This window comes from Chenopodium album, chromosome 8, assembly GCF_948465745.1.
Source record: "Chenopodium album chromosome 8, dcCheAlbu1.1, whole genome shotgun sequence".
Lineage (NCBI taxonomy): Eukaryota > Viridiplantae > Streptophyta > Magnoliopsida > Caryophyllales > Amaranthaceae > Chenopodium > Chenopodium album.
The window spans coordinates 53,547,014-53,568,345 of record NC_137841.1 but is presented as its reverse complement, the minus strand read 5'-3'; the positions used below and the strand labels follow the sequence as shown (position 1 = coordinate 53,568,345).

Genomic DNA, 21,332 nt, shown 5'->3' with positions numbered 1-21,332 from the left:
GAACTTGTAAACCGCTCACGGATCATAAAAGGCAACCACGATAAGGGACAACGATAGGCAACAACGATTGACCCGTGAAGGTTACACCCCATTCATAATCCATGAGATTACTAACTCCATATGGTTCGGAACCACGAAAGGAGGATCGGGGATGCATGGTACGAAGTGAGTCATGGAGTCACATTCGCCCGTATTGGCCTCTACTCGATTCTTATTGTGAAGAATGGTGTAATTAGGAATATAGGTTTAAGGCTTAGAATATGAGAGAGAGAGAAGAATTTTGGTGTAAAAGAGAGGAAGAGAGAAGGATTTGATGATCAATCTTGTTGATGATCGGAAAAGGGGAGATATGACCTCTATTTATACAGAAAAAAGAAGGTCGAAGAATCAAGAAAATATAAGAATTCGAATCGGATAAAACTCTTGCGATAGACAGCAGTTTTTGCGGTTTTTGTTTTTATCATATCTTTTGATCCAGAAATCGGAATAAGATAAATAATATATCCTTGGAAAGCTCTTGAAGTCTAATTTCTAACCCAATTAAAATCAGATTAAAATATTTTATAGAATAAAATATATGGCCGAAATAGTGGGACGGTGTCAGTTTTGGATAGAGTTTTTTATTTAATTCATATCTTTTTCGTTATAGCTCGAAACTGATATTATAATATATCATTGGAAAGATAATTTCAAGGGCTATCCAACCATATAAAATTTGGATAAAAAATATGATGCACGAAAATAATATCTGTCTATCTTTGAACGTCTTTCAATTCGAATATAAATAGGATTTTCAAAAAAAAAAAAAAGAGTTTTATTCAATTTCAAACTATTTAATCTTATATTTTCAAAAAGGATAATTAAGATCTTTTAGAAACTTATAGAAGCTTATAATTAATCCTAATTTTTTTAGGAATGGTATTAAACAATTTGGACCCTCCACATGATCATTGGGTCGTAGGTAAGGTGGGCTTAGGTTCGGTTTGGGCTCGGTTTAATATTTTGGCCATAACTTATTCGTTATAACTCGGATTTGGGATTATAATATATCGTTGGAAAGATATTTTAAAGCCCCATCCAACTATTAAATCATTAGACCCATATTATGGACCAAAATAAAGTGGATTAAACGTTTTTTTAAAAAGGACACGAAATGAATGATTTTAAAGGACACGAAATGAATTATTTTGGGTTTAAAGGCACGAAAAGAGGAAAATAAGTTATGGTTTGGGGAAATAGGCTAGGAATTGGGTTGGTTTATGAAATGAAGATATGGATTTAAGCACTCCAAGATTTAATACTCAACCCGACCAATAATGCCAGTGAAAGGTTGTTCATCATTGGGTTTGGTTCTGGGGAGACATTTTTAGGTGTCTACACTTAGGGGGTCTTTTGGGAGGTTATTTGAGGGGTTACTTAAGGGGTTACTAATTCGGATGGGTTACTAGAGGGGTTGCTAAGTCGGAAGGGTTACTTGGTCCGGTCAGGGGTTACTAAGTCGGAGGGGTTACTTGGTCCGGTCAGGGGTTACTAGGTCTGGTCATGGGTTACTTGGTTAGGGGTTATTTGGTCCGGTCAGGGTTTACTAGTTCCGGTCAGGGGTTACTAGGTTGGTGGGGTTACTTTGTCATTTGCTGATTTGGCACTCTGCCGCATGGTGCGGCCGACCGCGCCAGAAACACAATGATTCGAATTTAAAAATGTTCAAAGACAATCTAATATTATTTTGTGCCTCATAATATTTATCCAAATCTTATATTTTTGGATAAATCTTGAAATTATCTTTCCAATGATATATTATAATATTAATTCCGGGCTATAACGAAATAGATATGAATGGAATACGAAACTCTATCCAAAACTGACACCCTTCCACTCTTTCGACAATATTTTTTTATCTACAAACGATTTTAATCTGATTTAAATAGGGTTGGAAAGAACACTTCCTGATCTTTCCAACGAAATATTATATGACTTGTTTGGACTTTTGGATCAAAAGATATGATAAAAACAAAATCCGTAAAAATGTTATCTCAACGCCAAACGACAGGTCTGTCGCCTGGCGACGAGCTTGTCGTCTGGCACTTCTCCTGTCGAGGTCTTTTATTCCGAATAGGACTCAAACTCTTTTCTATCATTTTCGTGCTATTTTTTCTAGAAATAGGGGTCGTATGTCCCCGTTTTTAATCATTCACAGCAATAATCTCTCTCTAAAAGCTAAAATCTTTCCCTCTCTCTCTATTCTTTTTCTAAACCTTCCCTTTTACAAAATTCCACATACATTAGCTTTAGAAATATATAGCCTAGTTCGAAGTTTCCTTCGCCCTAGATGTGAAAGGTTACAAACGTGTGTATTTTGTTATTAGAAAAAAGGTGCGAGGCATCAAAGTAAGTAATTTAATTACTTATCTATTATTTTAATATAGAATTCATGCTTAGATTATAAAATTAATTCCTAGTATGATGTTAGGATGTTTTATCGCTTTCTATTATCATGATTAGGTTAAATTAATATTTCTAATATCAAGTATGATTACTATGATGCTTCCTATTTCTTTCCTAATGTCATGTTAGTATCATGTTAGGGCTAAAGCTTTGATCTTTAATGTTTAGTGACATGCTAGGTTTGTTATTAATCTTCTTAGTATCTTGCCTAGGATCTTGCTAATATTGTTATGCTTTAACATGATTATTTTGATTATAATTGTTATTATGATTATTATGTTTGATATAATTTATTGTTATTGCTTGATCACGCCTTTTATGCATGTTTAAAGGAAATTTGTATGACAAGGTTTAATTGCTACTTTTAGAAACTAATTCTAAAACCCCCTTCCATGTCGGCACTCCATACCCCTCATGTCGGCAATGTTGAAATTAAATATTGCATTTAATTAGCTAGCTTTGTATTAAGTACTAGTAGTTGTAATAGTTGCTAATGAAGGCTATAAATAGTCATAGTTGTAGCTCGTAAACCGGCAAGCTTTGGACATGAAATATAACTAAACACATTGAGTGTTCTTAGGTTGAGCTTAATCTCTCTAACCCCCCCTTGGTGGTGTATCTTATCCAAGGATTCTCTCAATTGTTCTTAGTGGTGTTTCTGTATCTAGGAATAAGTAGAGCTGTACCGTCAGAGTAGCCGACCGACGTGGTGTATTTGGCTAATTCTATCAGACCCCCAACTAGTACGGTGTCAAATTGGTATAAGAGCCAGATTTTGCTTACCTTTCGGCCAACTTCCATTAAAGTTGTCGTGTTGCCGAAACCGACACCGCTACAATAGTCATTGTAATAGCTCTTAGTAAAACCACCCACAAAATTAAAATCACCCAATCGCCACCATAAACTACCCTTTCGTTACTCTACTGTCAACCACCATTAAAAATCCACCGTCGTTTAACATCCATCTCAACCTCACCGTAAATAAAAATAAATAAATAAAAAAAAAAAAAAAAACACTTACCCTGCCGCAAACTCCACCACATCACCACCATCTGCTCACTTATAATAGCAAGATAACGTTGAGTTATAGCAATTATTGAAGAATTGCTCTAGTTTTCCTCTGTTCCTTGAATACTCTGTTCTCTACTTCTCGGGTAATCTCTTTCTATGTCATACAATTTCCTTTTGTTTTTCACGTGTACTCCTAGTTGACTACTTAAGTGTGTAGTCTTATTGGGCTTTTAGTACTATTTCATTATTTAAAAAAAAAAGGAGTGAATGCATGAGTATATGTAGTGGCAGTAGAATAGTGGAAGTTTCAATGTTTCATAACTCCCTTTTTAATTATATCCACTTTCCCTAAGTCAAAGTCTAGTATTCACATTAGATATTTTCTTACCGTCCTTATCTTGTCTTAATTTCTTGTACGTATAATACATATATTTAACGTATTTATTAAAAAAAAATTAAAAAAAAAAACATTTTTCAGCTTAACAAAATGCCGCTAAGAGCACGTCATGGAGGAAATAATCAACAACAGCGCTCTGTCTATGACACTATAATAGCTTACATGCAACGAGAAATCCAAAAACTTCAACAACGTCTAGCACGTTATGAAGCTGCTGCTAATCATTCCCATCAGTCGGACGAAGAACAATCAGATAGCCCAAATGAAAATTTCGATCCATTTCACCAACCCGAGGGTGAATATTCAAGTGGAGAAACATCCCGTTCACGACGAACGTGCCGTCCTCGACACCAAGAAAAGGAATTTGGAATCAAATTTGAAATTCAAGATTAGTTTATCGAATGGCTCCATACAATTGAACGTGTCTTTAATATTATAGACATTCCGGACGAACGCAAGGTCAAGTTAGTCGCCATCAAATTCAAGAAACCTGCATCCATTTGGTGGGAGAATCTAAGACGACAACGTGAACGAGAAGGTTGTAGTAAGATCTGTACATGGGATAAAATGAAAAAACGCGAACTCAAGCGTAAATTTTTACCCAGTCACTATCGCCAAGATATGTTTCTCAAGTCTCATCACTTGGAACAAGGAAACAAATCTGTGGCCGAGCATTTTGCCGAGTTTGAAGATTTATCAATGAAGTGCGACAATTTGGAACCGGAAGAGAAGACTATCGCAAGGTTCATAACCGTTTTGGATCTAAAATTCTCTAAAGTTGTACAACTCCAACAATATTGGTCGTTCAACGACGTCACCAAGCTTTCTTTGAAGGTTGAAAGCCATCAAGCAAAGGAGAGAACTGGGTTTAAGATTGTATCTAAGGAGGCTTCTTACCGTGGAAATACTCCGACAAAGTTTCCACGAAAGGCCAACCCTAGCATATCAACGAAGAAGGTTGAGAATCCAGTCGCAACGAGCAAACCACAACGGCAAGGTAACAGCAATTCTACTCTAAGAAGATGCTTTAAATGTCAAGGATTTGATCACATTGCTTCTGAATGTCCGAATTCTAGAATGATTTCTCTTGTCGAAGAGGAATTGTTAGAAAAAGAACAGGTTGAAGATATTGAGGATCACAACAATGAAGAGGTTTTGCACGCTGACGAAGGCTATACGTTAGTTATTCGTCGTATCCTCAATGCCGCCCTAGTATAAGAAGACGAATGGTTACGCAACAACATCTTCCACACTCGATGTACATCTCATGGAAAAATATGTGATGTCATCATCGGTAGTGGCAGTTGTGAGAATGTGATTGCCACCACCATGGTCGAAAAATTGAAACTGCCAACGAAGGATCACCCTTATCCTTACAAGCTCACATGGTTGAAGAAGGGGAATTATGTCAAGGTCTCTAAAAAATGCCTTGTTGATTTCTCCATCGGGAAAAAGTATCAAGATAAGGTATGGTGTGATGTCATCCCTATGGATGCTTGTCACCTACTTTTGGGTCGCCCATGGCAGTATGATCGTCGTGCGATTCATGATGGCTTTCATAATACTAATTCCTTTGAAAAGGATGGTGTCAAAATTGTTTTAGCACCTCTAAAAGGGGATTTGTTAGCAAAGCCAAGCTAAGAGAAGAGCTCTGTTGTGTAAGAATCAATGTTTACAATGGCCTTGGAAGAATCCAATGTTAGTTTCTTGTGTTCTAGTCATGCTCGAGGAAAATCAAGAAGATCAAGGAATATCGGACGAGATCCAGCCTCTACTACGCGAATTTAGTGACATTGTGCCGGAAGAAATTCCTGAAGGTTTACCTCCAATGCGTGACATTCAACATTGCATCGACTCTTTTCCTGGAGCAGACATCCCCAACAAGGCTGCCTATCGAATGAGTCCAAAAGAGGATGAAGAGCTTCAACGACAAGTCACCAATCTCATGCAAAAGGGATTGGTACGTGAAAGTGTGAGTCCATGCTCAGTTCCAGCACTTCTTGTCCCAAAGAAAGACGGATCGTGACGCATGTGCATTGATAGTCGTGCCTTCAATCGGATCACTATCAAATATTGCTTTCCCATTCCGCGCCTTGATGATCTACTTGATCAATTACATGATGTTGTTGTGTTCTCGAAGATTGATCTACGAAGCGGATATTATCAAATCCGAATGCAACCTGGAGATGAATGGAAGACTGGTTTCAAGACCAGGGATGGATTGTATGAGTGGATGGTCATGCCGTTCGGTCTTTCCAATGCTCCTAGCATCTTTATGCGACTGATGAATCAGGTATTCCGCCCTTTCATTAGCAAGTTCGTAGATGTTTACTTTGATGATATTCTTGTGTACAGTTGAAATTCTGAAGAGCATATAAATCACCTACAACAAATTTTCCAAGTTCTTCGTGAACAAAAGTTGTATGCCAATCTAAAGAAATGTCACTTCCTCACCGACAAAGTGGTATTTCTTGGATATGTTATCTCTAGCAATGGGATCGAGATGGATCCTAGAAAATTTGAAGCATCAACACCTGGCCAGTTCCTCAATCAATACATGATGTTCGCAGCTTTCATGGTCAAGCATCCTTCTACCGCCGATTCATCAAAAATTTCAGCACTATTACCGCCTCGCTCACTGAAGTACTGAAAAACAAGAAGTTAGTGTGGACCCCAACAACTAAACAAAGCTTCGAGAAGTTGAAGATTATGATCACCCATGAACTAATTCTTGCCTTGCCAGATTTTGATAAGCTTTTCGAGGTAGATTATGATGCTTCGGGAGTTTGTATAGGTGCAGTCCTCGGCCAAGAGGGGCGACCAATTGCTTTCTTTAGTGAGAAACTCAATGAATCAAGGCGCAAGTACTCAACCTATGAGAAGGAGTTCTATGCAATTGCACAAGCCTTAGATCATTGGAGTCATTATCTTTTGGCTAAAGAGTTTGTGCTCTACTCAGATCACGAATCACTAAAGCATCTTCACATCCAATAAAAACTCCAACGTCGTCATGCAAAATGGAGCGAGTTCTTGTCTCCCTTCCACTTTGTCCTCAAACACAAATCCGGACACAAAACAAGGTTGATGATGCCTTAAGTAGAAGACATGCCTTACTCTCCACTCTTCAAATCAAGGCCATTGGTTTCGAGGTTCTCAAAGACTTGTATGAGGATAATGAAGATTTTGGAGAAAATTGGAAGAATTGTTCAGGAGGCCCTCAACGCCAGTTTCATCGACGAAATGGATACTTATTCAAGGGAAATCAATTGTGCTTTCCAAGATGTTCCCTACGCGAGATGATATTACATGAGTGTCATACTGGTGGTCTTGCTTGTCATTTTGGTTGTGATAAGACATTGGGCATTGTTGAAGAAAATTTTTATGGGCCTCACATATGGTTCGTGACATTGATCAATATATTATGTCAAGCGATGTCGAGCGTGTCATATTGCCAAAGCCCGAGGTCAAAACACTGGTCTTTACACACCATTGTCGGTTCCTGATGCTCCTTGGGAAGTTGTAAGTATGGATTTTGTTGTTGGGTTTCCTCGTACCCAACACAATAAAGATTCTATCATGATTGTTGTTGATCGATTCTCGAAGATGGCTCATTTTGTTCCATGCAATAAAACTAATGATGCCACGCAGATTGCTGATCATTATTTTCGAGAAATTATATGGCTACATGGGATACAAAAAACCATCACTTCAGATCGAGATGTCAAGTTCATGAGCCACTTTTGAAGAACCTTATGGCGCAAGTTAGGAACGCAGTTGCAATTTAGCTCAGCCGCACATCCTCAAATTGATGGTCAAACTGAAGTTGTTAATAGGATTCTTGGGAATATGTTGAGAAGTCTTGTAAGCAAGAACATCCGACAGTGGGATGTGTTGTTAGCTCAAGCCAAGTTCGCCTAGAATTGTTCTCCAAGCCAAACCACTGGTGAAAGCCCTTTCAAAATCGTTTATGGTAAAAATCCAACTACGCCAGTTGATCTTATTCCACTACTCGCTCCGGACCACTTTAGCGGTAATGACGATGAACGAGCTAGAGAGATCAAGAAGTTACATGAGAAGGTTTGAGCTCAAATTACAAGGCAAAATAGACGCTATCAAGAACAAGCAAACAAGTTCCATAGGCCAACTAGATTTAAGGAAGGAGATCTTGTTTGGATCCACTTAAGGAAATAAAGGTTTCCTAGAGGAACACATAGTAAACTCAAGCCTAGAGATGACGATCCATTCAAGGTCCTAGAACAAGTCGGGGAGAATGCATACAAGATTGAGCTTTTAGGGGAATACAATAAATGTCGCTGATTTGTCCCCATATCACGAGGATGAGGAAGATCAAAGACTCGAGGTCGAGTCTTCTACAACAGGGAGAGTTTTACAAGGTTTAACTGCTACTTCTAGAAACTAATTCTGTAAGCCCCTTCCATATCGGCACTCCATACCCCTCATGTCGCTAATGTTGAAATTCAACATTGCATTTAATTAGCTAGCTTTGTATTAATTACTACTACTTGTAATAATTGCTAATGAAGGCTATAAATAGCCATAGTTGTAGCTCGTAAACCGACAAGCTTTGGACATGAAATATAACTAAACACATTGAGTGTTCTTAGGTTAAGCTTAATCTCTCTAACCCCCCCTTGGTGGTGTTTCTGTATCCAAGGATTCTCTCAATTGTTCCTAGTGGTGTTTCTGTATCTAGGAATAAGTAGAGTTCTACCGTCAGAGTAGCCGACCGACATGGTGTATTTGGCTAATTCTATCAGACCCCTAACTAGTACGGTGTCATTGTACTTCTAATAACGCTTAATAAGATAATTAATAATCTTTTTTAGGGCTAATATGATTATAATTCAAGTGATTGCCACTAATAGATTTATTTGTGCATTAATATTTAACCAACATAGATTAAACAGGTTTAGGGTAAACCTATTGATTGCATGTTAGTCCGAAAGCGCACATGAATACGAGAAGAATAAAGTAGATGCCTATTTTAAGGGAAGGTTCAATCTCTTTTATGTAGGATTTGTACCTTCATCCCCGAACTTCCAGCCATGGTTCCAGACATATTGGAGTTAACGGTATCCTGGATCGTTAAGGGGTGTAACCTTCACCATGTGAGCTGTTTACAAGTTCCTAAAACTTGTTGGCGACTCTTTTACTCTAGCTTCCTTCCCTTTGGACGCCACCATGTTTCAGTGTATGATCACAATGGGGCTCAAGTGTGGGATGGCTTGAAATATTCCCTACAATAACAAACTAAGAGAATCACAATCCAAATTAATCCAATAAATAATTGCAATTCCTAAATCAATTGGTCATGTCATTAGCAATTACAATGCAATCTAGCATAATTCTCAAGACCTAATCGAATTACACAGATGCAATCCTTCATTAATTACTTTAATCTCAACAATCAATCAACACAATTTCCAAATTAATAACAATCAATCAACCATACAAGTTTCACCCAATTCCTAGCCGAACAACTACTCAACAATCATCTTCTATCATCTCAAACAACTAAAAAAAAATAAAGAATCAACAAAATATAAAGAACAATTACACTATCAAGAATCAAACATCAAAATTAAACCAAACAAACATGAAATTGAACAAAATAATAAAGAGGAGAGAGAGTGAGAAATCCTCATTGTTTGATAATGGAGATGTTCAATACAATTGTCATCTTGAATCTTCAATCTCTCAAATAACCATTGAAATCCCTCACTTTCTCTGTCTAAAACTACTCCGAAATTAACCTATATCTAGAGAGAGAAGTTCTCAACCTAAGCTAAAAATATGTGATCTAAAATTGGATTCTAATTGTCCTAAAAATTGTTCTCCTAATTTTACCCCCAAAATTGATATTTATATTTACAAGGTTAAAAGAAAATAAAGGAGAAAAGAAAAGTTAAAGAAATAAAAATAAAATAAGAATAGAAAATGAAAGTAAAAAGGAAATAGAAAATGAAAAGAAGAATTAAAAGAAGAATTAAAAAGAATCCTAAACGAAATCAAAGTTGAAATAAGAAGTCAGCATCTTTCGATTTTGGCTGCTCTTTATATGGGATATATAATCCCATGCTTCGCAAATCATCACAGCTATTCGATCAATTCCATCAAAATCAACGGCTCAAACTTATACCCACTTGTGCGCACGCACAAGTGGGTTTTCACGCACGCACCGAGCTGGCAGAAGATGGTGTTTGCGGGCTGCTAGCTGCGGTGGTTTGCTGTGGAGAAATCGGTGGTGATTGCTGGCTGCTGCAGCTCGGTTTACGGAAGGTGTTTGCGGTTGGAGGTGGTTGATGTTAGAGGCTGCTTGTTGAGGGATAAAGGTGGCTATTGCGGCTGGAACAGGGGGCAGCAGCTACGGCTGGAGATGTGGTGCGAAGGTGGTACGAAGGGTGGCTTTGATTGCGGTGGTGGTTGGAGTGAGGCAGGGCTGCTCGGGGTTGTAATTTCTGCGTGATGATGGTGTGATTGGTGGCTGTTTTGGGGGTGAGAAAGGTGGTGGTTGTTGTTGTTGCTCGTGAATTGGGGAAGCAAAGGAGTTGTGCGTGAGGTAGAGGTTTTTGGTGCGGCTCGTCTGCGTTCCTGAGCATCTCTATCATCGGTGCACTCGAGGTGATGCCCGCGAGGAGGGCAGCCTTTTAAATGTGCAACTTGACTTGATTATTCACCTACAAAACACAAATAAAACTAAGGGAGAAAACAAAATAAAATAAAAACTAAACTAAAACTACGGATTATCATCTAAAAAATATGAAAAACTCGTAAAAACCAATCGAGAACCAAAATGAATTATTAAAATGGAAAACTAAGTAAAACTAAGAAAATTATACGAAAATAATGAAAGAAATTATAGAAAATGAACCTAAATCTTATTTTTTTTAACGCCATAAATGTCACTCATCAGAAACAAGACAAACACGTATATTGATCAACGTATAAATATTACCACAAGATAACAGAATTAAAAAAAATAGCACCCAAAATAGATGTGATAAACTCATATAAACATTAATTAACTCCTTTAAATATTCTTTAAGCAAATTAAGAAAAATTCTTGACTTCCTAAAGTAAAGATTTCGACATGTATTTAGCCAGGAACATTAGCACAAAGTAGTTGGGGTTTATGAGGTATTTTGAGCGCACTTAAGAAGACCTTCTCAAAGTAATAATAATTTTAAACTAGGATATTTTAACTTTTCGAAAACTGATCCATAGTAAGGCAAGCATATAAAATATGAACGCCGATGAATCCCGCAACCCCCCACCAAAGGTTTGTAAGGGTGAACCTAAAGATGATTCCACAATCGTCTGAGAATGGCCAAACTCCCAGTTTTCCTTCTCGAATTCCATAGCCCGAGTAATTCCGGACGACAACAATTAACCTAGGAAATTACATCTTGAATTCCGCAGCCCAAGATGTTAGCATGGTCCAACCATTAAATTTCGCAACCCAACGGTTGTCTTACGCTTACGAATCATATAAAACAGTAAAATTGTTCTTCAAAATCATCGAAACACATTTAGGGATAATTAATCCCAATTTAAAATACTGTAGGCCTTTGCTTCTAAGACCAAAATTCAACCAAAATCCTTCAAAAGTGTTTAACTTCAAAATTCTTCAAAATATACATAATAACTTATATACCATAACAAGGTGTCACAAATATTGTCTGTATTTGGGTACGAAGCTAATTATAACAAAATATCACAATACACTCCGTACACAACCTTTGATGAAGCGGTGCTAAAAACAGTGTATGTTATTCTACTTTAAAGTACAACGACGTCGACAACTTACTTGACATTCTAAAATCATTTTTTTTACAACCTTATAAACACTCACAACTTTAAATTAACCTTGCTACTTGTTCATAATTCCATCACTTTAATAATTTACCACATACATACAAAATTATCCCGCTGTATACAACAAAAAATAAGATAAAGATAAGATAAAATAGAATAAAAATTACCCATGATTACATTATTGGTTAACATGAAACTAACAATCTAAACATGAGTACTAGAAATGTACAAGCTCATGATAATATAAATATACGTGCAGCAAATCAATGATATAATGTGAGAATAAATCAGACTATGACTAGGATGAAACATAGAGCTATAGCTTTAATCTAAACAACACATGTTTCATGAAATTATATCAAGACATCAAGCCACGAAATTTCCCTACAATATCAAGCAAACCTCACGCATAATCAGTTAGTGGGCAGACAGTATTTCAACCCCAAACAAGCACATTAACAATGCTCCAACCGAAATAAACGAGGCTAGAATAACTTGCAATATAAAACAACTTTTGGATAGTGGAACATGACCAAAACAACATGCAGACATGATAAACAATCTAAAATAACATGATCCGTAGAATGGCATTCTCAGCAAACTACATTGCAAAACAAAACACAAGTTCGTTCGACCGCAACGGAAAACCCAAACAACCAATCCTAATTGTATCTAATCTTATCTTAAACCAACCATGATTTCTATAGTAATAGGATAGTACTAGTTACCTTGATTGGAGACAAGAAAAATTCAGGTTAGAAGAGAGGAAAAGATCATCACAAAATCGCCCCAAAAGAACTCCAATTCCCACCACGATAGCGTTTGTTGATGGTGTTTTAATGAAAGAAAACGAAAAGAAGGCTTGCAGCAAAAAGCCACCATAACCTTGAAGATATTACATAAACTTTGAGAGAGGTTTGAGGGGAGAAACTGATTCACGAGTGCAGCAAAAACATGCCCAATCCTGCTGTTTTGTATGCTCCAATTGAGGGAAGAAGAAGAGGTTTTTGGACAGCAATTTAATTAGAAATTAAGACCCTTGATTGCTTGAGTAATTGGGAGGTTACTAAGTCAAGAATTTGAGCAGCCAATTTAGCCTAACATCCGTGCAAGAGAAGGAGAGGAATGGGTTCAAAAAGGCTTCCTTGCAAATCCTAGATTAAGGAACCAAATGAGCTAAGTAAGGATACACAATTGGCTTGGGAAGATGGGCTTAAAGAAGCAATGAAACAAGTTCACCCAACCATATTTGGGCCAATGCCACTAAATCTTAAACCCAAACTGTTAGAGATATGATATATCGGAAAATATATGTGATATATTTTCCGTATAGATATTGTTATAAGAATAATTTATTTAGTATTATCTTATGTTAAGATATTTTTCAGAGAATATATCATTAGGATATATGGTATATCTTTTAGGAATATTATTTCATATCTTATGCTCGTAGGTTTTGTATAAATATTCTACCTATTGATGAATAATAAACAAGTCACTCAATTCTATTCTACTTTTCCCTAATTTGTCATGGTATCAGAGCACGTTAGATCTTGAAAGTGTTCACAAAATCCCCCCCTGCCGGTGGGTTAGAATATTAAACCCACCGGTGGGATGAACCATTATCCAACTATAATTATTTTTTTCCCACAAATATTAAAGGATCTTGTTTAGTGCATGAATCTTGATCAATTAATCATGCGTGACTTTTGTTCTATTTAGACTAGCTTGTGGTTTGTGCTCCTTGCTCAAATTAATCATGAGATTTTTTGTGAGTTTGTGGAGTTGACGAGATGATTGAGGGTCTAAGCTTAGACCTATGAAAACAAATTGGCTCTCTTGTGTCATGAGACAAGATATATTTGATTCTCCTTGTGCCGTGAGACAAGGTTTGTGAGTTGATTCGAGCATTATTTTGCTCCTTTGGATATGAGTGTGGTTTACTCTGAAAAACCAATAAGAGATTTGAGTGTGGTTTACTCTGAAAGACCATTAAGAGATTTGAGTGTGATTTACTCTGAAAGACTAAATATTTGAGTGTAGTTTACTCTGGAAAAACCAATATTTGATTGGAGCTCGGTTTTGCTTTGGAAAAACCAAAAATTGTTATATTTGCAGGTTCGAAAGAATGACGTTCCTGTTTGATTGAAGACTGATGAGTTCGAAAAGATGAACGTTCTCATCGTTGAAAAAGAAGAAACAAAAAAAATTGAAGGAGCTAGACATCACAAAAGTGTGCATCTCGACTTCAACAAATTAAAGAATTTCCAATCGCAACGTTCGTGTTACTGCCGTTACGATTGCGGGAGGGTGTTAAAGATATGATATATCAGAAAATATATGTGATATATTTTCCGTATAGATATTGTTATGAGAATAATATATTTAGTATTATCTTATATTAAGATATTATTTAGAGAATATATCATTAGGATATATGGTATATATTTTAGGAATATTGTTACATGTCTTATGTTTGTAGGTTTTGTATAAATACTCTACCTATTGATGAATAATAAACAAGCCATTCAATTCAATTCAATTCTATTCTATTTCTCCCTAATTTGTCATATTGAGATAGGAATATATTGTGATATGATATTATGAGAATGATATTATATGAGATATTATTATTGTGAAAAGATATATATGTCATATATTATGATAGATTTAGGAAGTTAAGATAATTAGGAATATTAGTAGTAGATATTCCTATATATTGTCTATATATATTGTAATGTGACCGAACATGATTGATGGGAAAATACAATGGAAAAATAAACACATAGAACTATTTTCTCCAATATTTAGCATGGTATCAAGAGCCTAGGGAGATCCTAGGATGAACATGAGAGTTCGTGTGAGAGGAGAGAATGAAAAAAAAACCTTGATCACGAGGGTTCGTGTGAGAGGAGAGGATGAAAAACACGAGAGTTCGTGTGAGAGAATGAGAAAAACCTTAAACATGAGAGATTGTGTGAGAGGAGAAGAAAAATATAATAGGTTCAAAAAGAAAGACGTTCTCGTTGTATTGATTGATTGGTTCGAAAAGAATGGCGTTCTCATCAAGTGAGAGAATAAAATAATTTTAAACACGAGAATTCGTGTAAGATGAGCGATTAATTGCACGCATTATTCATTATTTGTGTCCAATAATATAGTGAGAATGTGAGAGTTCACAATTTTTTTTTTATAAGGATACGTTATTTTAATTTTCATAATTAACGTATAATAATTGTGTGAGAATTATTGTGAGAGTTCACAATTTAATTTTGTTTTTTTTATGAGGAATTGATTTTTTTAAAACCATCTTTTATCATAGTGAAATTTGATGGTTTTAATGAAGATGAAGAACGTGGTATGATCATATTCAAGTTCAAGAGGATTGTTTTTGTGATTGTTCGAAGGCGGATGATCTGATTACATATTGCGGGTTGATGATGACATGATGCATATTTTATTTTATTGTCCAAGTCGGACGTTCGAGATCTATACCTCTGACTTGAGGGAGGGTATTGAGATAGGAATATATTGTGATATGATATTATGAGAATAATATCATATGAGATATTATTATTGTGAAAAGATATATATGTCATATATTATGATAGATATAGGAAGTTAAGATAATTAGGAATATTAGGGGTAGATATTCCTATTGTCTATATATATTGTAATGTGATCAAATATGATTGATGGGAAAATACAATGGAAAAATAAATACATAGGCCGATCAGGGGGTCGAGGTGCTGCTGGCCAGCAGGTGCGTGCCAACAAGACGGTTGGATAGTCGTCCTCTAACCCCACGCAAGGCAGAGGTGCTACGGCCAATGATGGAGCTGCTCTTGTGGGTGTATCTCCCACCCAAATTCAGCAACTTTATTGATCATTTGAGCAGTATGAAACCAAAATTACAGGGTAAGGATCACCTAGGTTGGATCGTTGACACCGGTGCATCCAATCATGTAACTAGTGACTTGACTTTGATGACAAATATGACTGATGTGCAACATTGTTCGGTTGGCCTTTTGGATGGAAAGAGTGCTAATGCATCTAAAATTGGCACTGTTATTTTACAAGGGGGATTGAACATTAATAATGTTTTATTTGTTCCCCAATTGAATGCAACTTGATTTCTGCAACTCAATTATGTGATGAATTAAATTGTACTCTGCAATTTACTAACAAAATTTGTGTTATACAAGACCTAACGACGAGGAAGGTGATTGGATCGGGTGAACGTGTGGATGGACTTTATTATTTTCGTGGTATTCCCGAGGTGAAGGCTTTGAAGGTGGATGGTGTTCAGTCGACATAATTGTGGCATCAACGAATGGGACATCTGTCGGAAAAAAAATTGCAACATCTTCCCGTTGTGAGTCGTTCTACTAGAAATTCTAAAAATAAATCTTATGATGTATGCCCTAGAGCAAAACAACATAGGAGTAGTTTTCCCATTAGCAATAATAAAGCTAGTCGTATTTTTGAACTTATTCACGTAGATTTATGGGGACCCTATAAGACTCAAGCGACTTGTGGCTCTCGTTATTTCTTAACTATAGTTGATGATTTTTTAAGAGGAGTGTGAAAGTATTTAATACGGAATAAAACCGAGGTTAAATACATGTTTCTCAATTTTGTTGCTTTAGTACGGTGAAACGTCAATTTGATAGTGAGATCAAAGTGGTTCGTAGTTATAATGGAACAGATTTCAACTCCTTGAAAAAATATTTTTTTGCTAATGGGATTATATTTGAAACTTTGTGTGTGGGAACGCCTCAACAAAATGGGCGTGTAGAACGGAAACATCAATCATATTCGGTCACATTACAATATATATAGACAATAGGAATATCTACCCCTAATATTCCTAATTATCTTAACTTCCTAAATCTATCATAATATATGACATATATATCTTTTCACAATAATAATATCTCATATGATATTATTCTCATAATATCATATCACAATATATTCCTATCTCAATACAAACTAATTCTAGTTGGCTCAAAAGAAACTAAGGAGGAGAAATAAAACGAGATGCAGTTTCAAACGCACTTAAATTGAATAATAATAATAATAATAATAATAATAATAATAATAATAATAATAATAATAATAAAATACATAATATTCATAACGATGCCGATAACAATATTGATATTAAAATAAAAATGACTATAATAATAATAATTTCACGATACAAAAATAGATATAAGATTCATATTTACAGGAAGAGACATAGAAGTAGAGAAGAAAAACCAATAATATATTCCTTTATAAAGACCTAATTAATAGGATATTATAATGGGTTTTATTAATATAAGAATTGAAGTAAAGAATACTTTACAAACAAGAAATTTTTTTCAAGAACTACCAATTAAAGCGCTTGTTTTGAAAACAACAACCTATCAAAAATTTCTTTTAAAAGAAATATCACAAAATTGTAAAAAGTTTAAGTAGCACTACCATTCTAATAATTTTATCTAGAATATTCGGCATGTAGATTCCACTTTTACCTTTACCTCATAAAATCACCATCTAAATTGACTAAATTACCCAAATACAGAAAATTTTAGCCAAAAATTATTAGAGTGGTAGTGCTACTTACACTTTTTTACATTTTAGTGGTAGTTCTTTTTAAAAAAATAATAATAGTTAGTTGTTTTCAAAACACATGCTTTAATTGGTAATTGTTGACAAAATTTTCTATAAACAATGCCAATTTGATAAACGAGTTGACGAAATCCCCCAATACAACTTTATTTATCAATATTGAACGTAAAACGTCTTTATTAAAACTCTAAAGTCATTTTACACCTATTAGATTGGTAATTCAGTCAAGGAATCACACATGATGACCCGTATCAATCCCAATTGGTTGAATATAATATTAAACTTACATATAATTTTAGTAACACTTAATAATTGATGCTTAAGCTTAACTGTAGACACCTAAAATTATCTCCCCAAAACCAAACCCGATGATGAACACTTTTCACCGCCATTATTGGTTGGGTTGAGTATTTATTATTTGGAGTTCTTAAATCCATGTTCTATCCAATATATTTCATGAACTAATCCATTTCCTAGCTCATTTCCCTAAACCATAGCTTGCTATCCACTTTTCGTGTCCACATCGCAAAACCGAGATAAACTGATTTTTGGGTCTAATTATTTTGATCCAATTATTATTTGGTTGAATATGACTTAAAATAAGCTTTTCAACCATATATCATAAGCCCAATTCCGAGCTATAACGAAAAAGATATGAGCAAAACACTAAACTCGGCCCAAAACCGACACCCTTCCACTAAAACGACCATATCTTAAAATATACAAATTATTTTGACCTGATTAAAATCGGTTTGGAAATTATACTTGATAAGCTTTCCAGTTATATATTATATGCCTTATTCCGAGTTACGGATAAAAAATTATCGCAATTATAAAAACACGTAAACACTAGAATCGTTGCGCAAGCATCAAAACCACCGTGTCACGGGGCAAAGTGACGTGGCACGGGGCCTGGCACCGTGAAACGGGAATTCTCAACGTGTCACGGAGCCTGGTGTCGTGACACGGAAATTCTCGTGCTTATTTCCGCGTACTTTTCATGCGAAAATTCCCCGCGTCACGGGAGATGACGACGTGGCACGGGGTATGGTACCGTGACACGGGATTTTTCATCGTGTCACGGTGCTTTCCCGTGTCTTTTCCGTGTTTTTTTCCCACACGCTTAAGAATCTGGACGCAAAAACTCCACCGTGTCACGACATGTCTTCCCGTGTCACGGTGCACATCCCGTGACACAGGATTGCTCCGTGTTTTCTCCGCGTAATCCCTAAACGCGCTTTCACTTCCCGTAACCTAATTATTTCCCGCGTCACTCAGTTTTCTCCCGTTTCACGGGATTTTCTCCCGTCTGACGGTGCCTTCCCTCGTCTGACGGTGCCCACCGTGTCACGGTGTTCTCTGCCGTCTCGCGGTGTTATTTTTAGGTATTTTATCTTTTTAGGGTTCTGTGTGTTCCCTCTACTCAATTTCCCTATAAATAAGACCCTCATTTCTGCAGTTCGGGGATCAAATCATTCTCTCTTCTTCTCTTTTACACCAAAAATTATTATATTCTCTCTCCCATATTCTAAGCCTTAAACCTATATTCCTAATTACACCATTCTTCCCTTAAGCACTTTAAGGAGTCCATACTTAACCCGAGGTTCCGTCCTTAAACCAAGGCGTGAAATGTACACATAACCGAGGGTTTGGACCAAATTAACTCTACTTTCTATTTAATTTAATCTAATTTCTATTTTCTTTATATTTTTTATTGAAGTTACTAACAGTTTATTCATGATGTAGCAATTTAAAGGAACGCGCAGAATGTGAGTAATTAATTAATTTAATTACTCTTATTTTGTTTTAATATTGCTAGTATCATGATTAGGTTATTTTTTATTTGATTTGACTAACGCTATTATTGTTTAATTGCTTCCAATTTTAATGATAATTCTATTATATTTTTTATTGATCACCATATTGCATGTTTAAAGGGAATATGTAATTGAAAATCACGCCTAAAAAGATAATTTGGACAACCGGTGTAGGTTCCTTTTTAATCTTGTTGTTTAATCAAGTGATCACAAATATTTTAGAATTATATGTTGCATTAGTATTAAACCAATTTAGCATAATAATAGTTTGGAGCAAATTGAATATTTTGTTTGCATGCCTTTGAGATCGTAGGAATCACTTTTCACTATAAGAATCGAATAGAGGCCAATACGGGCGAATGTGACTCCATGACTCACTTCGGACCATCATGCATCCCCGATCCTCCTTTCGTGGTTCCGAACCATATGGAGTTAGTAATCTCATGGATTATGAATGGGGTGTAACCTTCACGAGTCAATCGTTGTTGCCTTCGTTGTCCCTTATTCGTGGTTGCCTTTTATGATCTGGGAACGGTTTACAAGTTCCTTAAAAACTTGTTGGAGGCTCCCTACTTTCCTTGTCCCTAATCGTATTATATCAATTCCCACTTCCTATGAGTGCCAAGCATATTCACAATATGCTTTAACGAAGGCGCACTTCGAGCAACGCCTACATTAACGAATCACCCTTTAAGGCTAATATCAATTCAGACAAGTCAAATATAGTTAAAATGATTAAAACTTAAATATAAAATCTTTTAAAAGATAATTTTCAATCATTTCGTTAAAAACATTATAATAAGGTTTCAATAATTTGAGATGACCCTTATATTAAATAACAATTTTAATAATTAAATTAACATTTCAATTTTGAAATTGGCATTTAAATTAGAAATTAAGTTTTATGGGTTGAAACACACACAAAATTATGGTTCGAAAATACAAGGTTCTACACAATGTGTAACTGGCGCGAAAAATTGGTCTTCAATGTTTTTAGCTTCTGAACTCACGATGCCTTTAAAAATGGTAAAAAAAAAAAAAAAAAAAAAAAAAAAAAAAAAAAAAAAAGTATTAAGTGAAAGAATGACTCAAAATGTTATCCGAGCTAGGAGTTAGGATCGAAACATGTTTTGGGACCACAACAGCGTGTAACTGACGCGAAAAGTCGGACTTCAATGTTTTAAGCTTCAAACCTAACAAACCCTTTAAAAATAGTAAAAAAAATGCATTTAGGAAAAATAATGACTCAATAAAGTTATCGGAGATAAGAGTTAGGTCAAAAACACGTTTTAGGACAAGAGCAACGTGTAATTAGCGTGAAAACTTGGACTTCAATTTTTTTCACCTTCTAAAATCATAAACCCGTTAGAAATGGTAAAAAAAAAAACACATTTTTGCGAAAGAATAACTAAAAAACATTATCCGGGCTAGGACTTAGACTAAAACACGTTTTAGGTCAAGAGCAACGTTTAACCGATGTGATTAATCGGACTAAAATTTTATAAGCTTTTGACCTAACGAACGCTTTAAAAACGCATTTACCCGAAAGAATGACTAAAAAATATTACCTGAGCTAAAAGTTAGGCCAAAAACACATTTTGGGTCGTAGTAACGTGTATCCGACACGGAAAATTGGACTTTAATTTTTTTAGCTTATAATCTCACGAACCCTTTGGAAATGGCAAACAAAAGCATTTAGTCGAAAGAATGACTCAAAAATGTTATCTGAGCAACCGACGCCAACATTGTTTTGCAACACCATTACAGTTGAAAACGATTTTGACAGTTGGTTCGAATTTGCTTACTTGGTGTATCTTTATTGGTTGACTGATGTCGGCCTTGCTAATGATGAGAAGCTAGTTGGAGCGGCGGCGACGATAGTACCAACGCCACTTGCTAATTGTTGGCCTGGAAGTAGGACTTTCTTCGGAGTATTGATGGTGATCAGAACTTTACTGACTTGATTTGGCCTTAGCACGAATGGCACAAGTTCATGCCCAAATTAATTGATTCCGTGTAATTGCTACTGGTAATGGTAACGCGGGTAATAACAATAATGGTGCACTAGACCAACCGAATAATGTTTGGAATGGAAATGTTGGAGACATGACAATGAAAATTTTGCAGAGAGAGTTATGATACATATGTTTAATGAGAATCATCAAGTTATTTTCGGAATCTTGACTCTTGTAGTTCCAATGAATCAG

General features: G+C 35.7%; 2 protein-coding genes across 2 annotated transcripts; both read left to right on the top strand.

Annotated features, from left to right (window-relative positions):
- Nucleotides 1-3,943: 3,943 nt before the first annotated feature.
- Nucleotides 3,944-6,847, top strand: LOC145643049 (uncharacterized). Its single transcript, XM_081694211.1, has 6 exons — nt 3,944-4,148; nt 4,293-5,031; nt 5,152-5,320; nt 5,544-5,813; nt 5,994-6,202; nt 6,424-6,847. Exons 1-6 carry the CDS (start codon nt 3,944-3,946, stop codon nt 6,845-6,847), a joined length of 2,016 nt encoding a protein of 671 aa, XP_081550337.1.
- Nucleotides 6,848-6,870: 23 nt separating this feature from the next.
- Nucleotides 6,871-21,089, top strand: LOC145643048 (uncharacterized). The gene is made up of 2 exons (XM_081694210.1): nt 6,871-7,250; nt 20,912-21,089. Exons 1-2 carry the CDS (start codon nt 6,871-6,873, stop codon nt 21,087-21,089), a joined length of 558 nt encoding a protein of 185 aa, XP_081550336.1.
- The last annotated feature ends 243 nt before the right edge of the window (nt 21,090-21,332 follow it).